This window comes from Lolium perenne, chromosome 2 (genome assembly GCF_019359855.2).
Source record: "Lolium perenne isolate Kyuss_39 chromosome 2, Kyuss_2.0, whole genome shotgun sequence".
Lineage (NCBI taxonomy): Eukaryota > Viridiplantae > Streptophyta > Magnoliopsida > Poales > Poaceae > Lolium > Lolium perenne.
Window position 1 is genome coordinate 77,166,414 of NC_067245.2, and position 8,236 is coordinate 77,174,649.

The window sequence follows — 8,236 nt, forward strand, 5'->3', positions numbered from 1 at the left end:
TCTATGTGAACAATAAACCTTTCCTTTCTTTGATTTATTTTTGACCCCTAATTTCTGACTAGTTGCCTTTTTTTTGGATCCCATGCCGCCTTGGAAACGTTGAGGATGCTGCTGCCTCATGGGTCCCGTATGTCATCCTCTTAGAACGATAAATGTGTTTTTTCTTGTTTTTTTACCAACTGAAGTTTGGCTTATTTTTTCTTTCGATCTCATTCCACCTTTAAAACGTCGAGGACGCTGCTGGCTCATGTGTCCCACATGTCAGCCTCTTTGAACAATAAACCTTTCCTTTGTTGGATTTATTTTTGACCAATAATTTCAGGCTATTTGCCATTTTCTTTCGATCACATGGCGCCTTTGAAACCTTGAGACGCTGCTGGCTCATGGGTCCCACATGTCAGCCTCTATGAGCAATAAAAGTTTCCTTTCTTGGATTTATTTTTGACAGTAATTACTGGCTATTTGCATTTTTTCGATCCCCTGCCGCCTTTGAAACTAAGAGGACGCTGATGCACGTGAGGTGTGGTCTGAAGTTAATGGCTTCTATGGTATTCACCTAATCTGTAAGAATTTTGCCTCTCCCAAGATGTGGATCTTTGATTATCTTTGTTCAGTCGGTGTTCTGCGGCGGTTCTATTATCGCCTTCGTCAAGCATACATGATATAGCATTGACGAACTGAATGTGAACATCCGTTACAGGCTTTTTTAGTAGATTCTATCAACCAATTGCTAGCTTCTATATATATCACTAGTAGTACATACATCCCGAAAGCATTAGAATATTAGACCATGTTCACAAGAATAACATCAAGTCTGAAGTACATTAACCAAGTGATGAAGTATATTGTTCAGACCAGTACAAAATATAGGGAGTTAAAGTAACACTATGCAGAAATTGGCCCAAATCTTGCATATATCTCTCTAGCAAAGGGATCAGCCACTGACAAGTCATGTATCAAGCAGCTACGAACACCGTCCGAGCTGAACTTATCTAAGGATGGTAAATATCCAAACTGAAAATCAACATCTCTAGAAGCGGTGTTCTTCAGGTCTAGGCGCTTGAACTGGGTATCCCACCAGATCTTATTGTGATAATTTGTTACACCAAATTTCATTACTTTGAGCATTCTAGTGTTCTGCATAAAGAACCTGGAGACAATAACATCATTTCTCCTTCCTCGGTAGTCAGAAATCGAAATTTCTTTGACATGGAGATCAAGGCATTCAATGGGACAGGCTGGCTCATTATGCAGCACATGAACCTTATCGCCGGTTCTATAAAACTGCAAAGAAGTCAAATTAAGTAGTCAGTACAATAACAAAGTACTTCATAGCTGTCAACTAATGAATATCTCAGGTGAGTTGAATCATGTGTTAACCGAGGACCGTGGAACAACATAATCCCCTGACACGTTCCAATTTGATAGATGCACTTTTTTACATCTATTATTGTCATTGTAAAGTTGGGGAAAGGTTACCAACATGGGAAACTCCAATCCGCAACTAGTTGCGGGTGCACCCCATTTTTCTTTTGACACTTCCAAGTTTCCAAAGAAAAATGTAAACTAAAAGTCTGGACATACATTGTGTTCTATCATGTGCTTCTGTGAAGTTTCATCCAAAAATATGATAATATGTGATCTACACAAAAAAGAACAAATGATGTGTAAATAGTAAGTCACACTATTTACATATGTCTAATCTTTTTTACACAGATCACATATTATCATGTGTTTATATGAAACTTCACAGATGCACAAGATACAACACATTGTATGACAAGAAGTTTAGTTTTGAACCAACATAATATAACTTCATTGTGGATGTTCTTCTAGTACAAAATATTGTTCAACCGATCTAGGCTAATAACAGGTTAACTCCATGTAACTCTACACTTTTTTCTCATAGTGGTAAACAGTTAACAACAACGAATTTACCTTGATATATAGCTTCTCCGTGCAGGGAAAGCATCTAAGAAATGCAAGTAGTTGATCCAGACTAGGGCCGTCAGATTTTAGAACCAAGTTCTTCACTGTGCACAGAGAATGTTCCAAGCTTATGGGCATCATCCTCTACAGGACAATGGTACATATGTCAAAAAAAAATAACAAAAATGTGAGTTAATTCAACAAGAAGAAGGTTGTTCTACCAAAAAGTTTATGCGTCCAATAACAAGTTGGCAGCCAGGGTACGACGCAAAGCCCAACACCATCAACTTTGGTGCGTTGGCGACCTGGATTAGTAGTGGAACATCATGAACACATATGACCAATCTCTCGAGGCAAGATGCATCCATAATTTGCACCGTGTCTAACTGAATAAGTTCGGTGGTGTTGCGTTTCCAATAGCTAGCCACACTAATTGTACGAAGATTTGGCATGTGAATGTTGAGGTGGGTGAACCCGTGGACCCCCTCAAGGTGAAGTGCCTCGAGCACAATACAGCGGGTGAACAGGCGGTCGATGTTCGCCGCCTTACAGATGTAGACGTCATAGAGCATCAGCTTCTTGAGTTGGGGGAAAAGAAACATGGAGTTGGCATAAATCTCGGGCAAATAGCAAGTACAAATGCTGACAATGCGCAGCGTGGGCGCGCAGCGGAGCGCGGACAGCGGGAAGGAGCGCATCACTGTTCCACCATCGAATCTGAGGTACTCGACGCAAGATAGGGTGGTGGACCGGAACCAGCTGTCGAGCGTGGTGTCGACCTTGCAAGTGCTTCTGAAGGGGTCAATTGATACGCTTCTGGCGGGGCCAGGGTGAGCGGCGAGGATACTGGAGACCGCGGCGATGCGTTTGTGGTTTTGCTTGGCGAGTTGGTTGTCGATCTCGAGGTTAAGTGGGACGGAGTGCCAGAGGTGGCGCCACCGTTTGGAGACCAAGGTTGTGCTTACAGCGGATATAGTGGGCAGGTGGGAGATGATGATGTGGAGAATCTGGTCGGGGAGGCGGCTGATGAGGTCATTGTCGTCGGCGAGGAGGTTAAGTGGGACGGAGCGCCAGAGGTGGCGCCACCGTTTGGAGAGCAAGGTTTTCCTTACAGCGGATATCATGGGCAGGAGGGAGATGATGATGTGCAGCATCTCGTCGGGGAGGCGGCTGACGAGGTCAAGGCTCGATGGAGGCTCTGCCCGATCTGGCTCGACCCGCCTTCGGGAGTTGAGCGGCTCCGCCTCCATCTGACACGGCGGCGACACACGCAACGCCGCAGTCGTCTGCTCGAAGTGTGTAGCAGGTAGCGGAGCGGATCTGCTGGACAGGGGAATAGGAGCAGCGGCGGTGGTGAGGACAGAAAGGTACTCGGCGGTGGATTTAGGTGGATGGCGGATGCAAGTGCGCTGGGGGGTTTTGGAGGAGACGGCAAGCGCTATGGAAGGAATGTTTGCGGCGGGCGGCCAGCCGGGGCGAGGAGAGAAAGGTATACTGCTACTAATGATGCGGTGCGGCATTTGCGTCTCCCTTCCCCACGAGTTTTTGGTAATCACTCTTGAAAACACCGAGAAGATGGAGGTGAAGAAGACGGAGAGGCAAGGAAAAAAAACATTGTGAATTGAAATCAAAAATACTACGGGCGTTCCTTCTCTCTCTGGTCTCTGCTGCACTTACTGCACCTGTGGTGCAGGCGTGTGACCCGAGAAGAAGCTAATGTACTGTATAGCTATCCCGTGCAAGCCGTGTAGCTGTATTTTGTCTCGTCAAATCAGCTCGGGACAGTTTCAGCAGAGAAAACATCATTTTTTCTTGCCATCATCATAATAGGCGAACATTACCACAGGCCCATATGGGTTGTATTTCTGTAAATGGTTGGAGGCTACGGCGAGGGATACTTTTTCCCTACATGGGTGGCAGCATAGTCTACGGATTGAAGCCCCACCCGCATTTTAGGCGTTATATGATTCATCGTTTCGATATGTATTTCGCCTATTTTCTCCTTTAGTTTGACATTTTTGTGATCCTAAGACTATTAAGGGCTCTTTTGATTTAAAGGATAGGAAAAATATAGGAATAGGAAAGGTATAGGATAGGAATGGCATGTCTACTTGAAACCTATAGGAAGATGAAGTTTGTTTGATTGTAGCAAAGGAATTTTTCATGAGGTATGAGCTAATGTTTTTTTCCTATAGGAATTACACTACAAGATTCCTATAGGAAATTTTCCTATAGGATATGTTCCTATGAATCAAACAACATGTATAGGAATTTTTCCCATAGGAACCAAATCCGACACAATTCCTATGCAAATCCTTTGAATCAAAGGAGCCCTAAAACGGCTGTGTGCACCCTAGTTGTGCAGAGGCTGGATGTAATTGCTTATCAAAAGTAATAAAGCATCCTTTATCGAAAAATTACCACAGGCCCACGGTAGTGCACATCCAACTTTTACTACTCAATCCTCCATATGCTGCACAAACCACCACTTTAACTTTTTCTTTGCAGTTTTCACTATTTTTAGCAGTTTCCACCATGTGGTGGTCTAATATGTTGCAAATTTCACCACTTGGTCATCTGATCAGTTATTTTGTCATGTCGATAGTAAAATCAACAAGTGGATGCTAACTTTTTTGAAGGGCTTCTCTCTAAAACACAGTTTGCATTATGGCATGTTTGGTATTTTACCTTAGTACATCAAAAAAAAAGTTGACTCCATGCTTTTATTTTCCTATTTTAAGCACCTTTTACCATGATTTCAAATTTAGGTCAAACTCACGGGGGCCATAGGATGCACGACATTTATTTGGAAATTGTTTCAGTATGGCCAAGTAGTTAGGTCTCCTTTGGTTCATAGGAAATGGAAAGTATAGGAAAAGGAAAATAATAGAATTGGGATGTCATGTCTACTTGAATCCTATGGGAATCGGGCTCATTTCATAGGATTGACATAGGAATTATGTTGGATTTGGTTCTTATGGGAAAATTTCTTATACAAGTCATTTGATTCATAGGAACTATTCCTATCGAAATCTTGTAGTGCAAATCCTATAGGAAAAACACATTAGCTAATACCTCATGGAAAAGTTCCTTTCCCACAATCAAAGACACATCATGTTCCTATAGGATTAAACTTGGCATAACATTCCAATCATGCACCTTTCATATTCCTACACCCTCCATATTCCTTTGAATCAAAGGAGCCCGAAGTTTATTTGATTGTAGCAAAGGAATTTTCCATGTATCGACAGTTTGACATGGTATTTCAATATCCAATCAATAAGGCATGCAAACATACTTAAAGACACACATGGTGCCAAAATCGGTGAAAGGGAATATTCTCAAGAACATAGGTGTGTCATGTTTGGCATTGTTCCTAGGTAGTTCATCACAAATGATGAGTCCATGCTAAATTACTAACATTCGGAAGTTTGCCATGGTTCTAGCATTAACCAACTCACCTCTCACTTCAGAAGAGAGCCACGCGAACTCCAAGAAGGATTGTGTCAAAAAAACTCCAACATGCATGGTGCCAAAATCTGGCAAGTTTTTTTTTAAAAATATTTTGGTGTGCCATGTTTGGTATTTTTTATATACATGCAGATTACATACATCACAAACAACTACTCAATGCTTTTGTTTGCCATATGGGTGTTACATACTTGGATGCAACGCATATGTTTGGTCATTTTTTTGGGGGGGGGTACCACACCTTTAGTGCACATCATGTATATATAGTTTCCCCTTTTTAAATTGTACTTCGTGTACTTCGGTTGAAATTTCAGATTAAATGGAAATGAGCCCAAAAATAATTTAATATATGGTCACAAACCGAAATAATTCGTGAAATCTTGGAAATGTCCATCCTACCATATCAACCACGTGAAAAAATTGCATTGGCGGCAATCTGCCACTACAAATTTTTACCATTTCACGGAAAACACTCATGTACTAATTTGTTCCCTTCTAGCACTTCATAAATCTCCCCGATCTAGTTCGAAAAGGAGCCCCCATCCAAAGAGTCCCTGTTTATAACTAAAACTAATTAATTCAGTACCGTATAAATCACAATTACCATTTGATAAACAAGATTAATATAGGAGCATGATACGTCCAAAACGTATCTACTTTCCCGAACACTTTTGCTATTGTTTTGCCTCTGATTTGTGTATTTTGGATGCAACTAACACGGACTAACGCTGTTTTCAGCAGAACTGCTCTGGTGTCTCGTTTTTGTGCAGAAATCCAACTTTCGGGAAAAACCTCGGAATTTATGCAGAAGGCCCTATTTTCCCAGGAAACTAACGGAGCCAGAAGGGCAATTGAAGTGGAGGCCCGAGGGCCCCACACCATGGGGCGGCGCGGCCCAGGGGGGGCCCGCGCGGCCCTGTGGTGTGGCCCCCTCGGCCGGCCTCCGACGCCCTCCTTCGGACTACTTATTCGCCTCGACCTAAAAACGCCAGAAGAGAAGTCGAAGTCACCAGAAACCCTCCAGAACGCCGCCACATCGCGAAACTCCGTCGCGGGAGCCAGAAGTCTCCGTTCTGGCACTCCGCCGGGACGGGGAATTGGAGGAGATCATCGCCGCCATCACCGCCAACGCCTCTACATCAACCAGCCATGTTTCCCCCATCCATGTGTGAGTAATTCCCCCGCTGTAGGCCGAAGGGGATGGTAGGGATTGGATGAGATTGGTCATGTAATAACATAAGATTGTTAGGGCATAGTGCCTAGTGTCCGTAATTGGTACTTTGATGATATTGTTGCAACTTGTTATGCTTAATGCTTGTCACTAGGGCCCGAGTGCCATGATCTCAGATCTGAACATGTTATTGTTTCATGAAGATAATCATTGTTTATGGTCTTACCTATAAGTTGTATACACATGTCGCTGTCCGGAACCGATGGCCCCGAAGTGACAGAAATCGGGACAACCGGAGGGAATGGTAGTGATGTGAGGATCACATGTGTTCACGGAGTGTTAATGCTTTGCTCCGGTACTTTATTAAAAGGAGTACCTTAATATCCAGTAGTTTCCCTTGAGGCCCGGCTGCCACCGGCTGGTAGGACAAAAGATGTTGTGCAAGTTTCTCATTGCGAGCACGCACGACTATATATGGAACACATGCCTATTGATTGCTTTGTACTTGGACACCGTTTTATTATTATCTGTAAATGCCCTGCTATGATTGTTACATGAGTTTCTTTCATCCATGCAACGCCCGTCATCCGTCCCCGTGCCTACAGTATTTTAATCCTGCTGTTTACTAAAATCACTACTGCTGTCTCTGTTACTCTGCTGCTGTTATTTCACTACTGCTACTGCTATAAAACTGACATATTACTGATAAATCCTTGCGAGCAAGTCTGTTTCCAGGTGCAGCTGAATTGACAACTCCGCTGTTAAGGCTTCCAAGTGTTCTTTGTCTCCCCTTGTGTCGAATCAATAAATTGGGTTTTACTTCCCTCGAAGACTGTTGCGATCCCCTATACTTGTGGGTCATCAAGACTATTTTCTGGCGCCGTTGCCGGGGAGCATAGCTTTATTTGGAAGTTCACTTGGATTAATATTGTTCGCTGCAAATTCTCCATCATGGGTAAACCTCGCGATACTAAGATCGCCATATTACCATCCACTACAAGAAAAGGTACAATTCTGAGTACCTCCGCTACACTTGATTCACCATCTGTGATTGATAAACTTGTTTCACCACCACATGCTTCGCATGTGGGTACATCTGCTGAATCTGAACACTCTCATAATATTGATAATGTTTCTGCTGTGCTTGATGATAGTGGTTCATTGGGATCCTTTCTAGATGCTACAATTGCTAGGTCTAGACAAATTGAAAATACTGAAACTCCTAATGCCACTACACCTGTTAGTTCACCTGAACTTGGTTATTTTAGTGATGATCCTGAGGAAGATTATGTGGAGCTTGATGATGATTTTATTGAAAAATGCAATGCTACTACTGATGCAAGAAAAATTAAAAAGTTGCTTGCAGAACATACTGTTAGATATAAACTGTCTCCTGATCCTAAATTTGCCACATCTCCTATAAATATTAGGGATAAATATTATGATTTTTCTCTTGATCTATCTCATATAGCTATTGTTGAGAAAACACCTTTCTGTGGTACTGAAAAAGAAAGTGCTGTTGAACACATGACTGAGTTATCTACTTTGAGTAGCTTGTTTTCTGATGATGTTAAGAAGCGTACTTACTTTGTTGCTAAAATATTTCCATTCTCATTAAAGGATGACGCTAAAACTTGGTATAATAGTTTGCCACCTAGTTCTATT

The 8,236-nt window shown here is 42.5% G+C and overlaps 1 protein-coding gene across 1 annotated transcript; it reads right to left on the reverse strand.

Annotated features, from left to right (window-relative positions):
• Positions 1 to 885: 885 nt before the first annotated feature.
• On the reverse strand, positions 886 to 2,627 carry LOC139835521 (uncharacterized). Its single transcript, XM_071825378.1, has 3 exons — positions 2,151 to 2,627; positions 1,939 to 2,073; positions 886 to 1,284 (listed from the first exon to the last, which is right to left on the reverse strand). Exons 1-3 carry the CDS (start codon positions 2,625 to 2,627, stop codon positions 886 to 888), a joined length of 1,011 nt encoding a protein of 336 aa, XP_071681479.1.
• Positions 2,628 to 8,236: the final 5,609 nt, after the last annotated feature.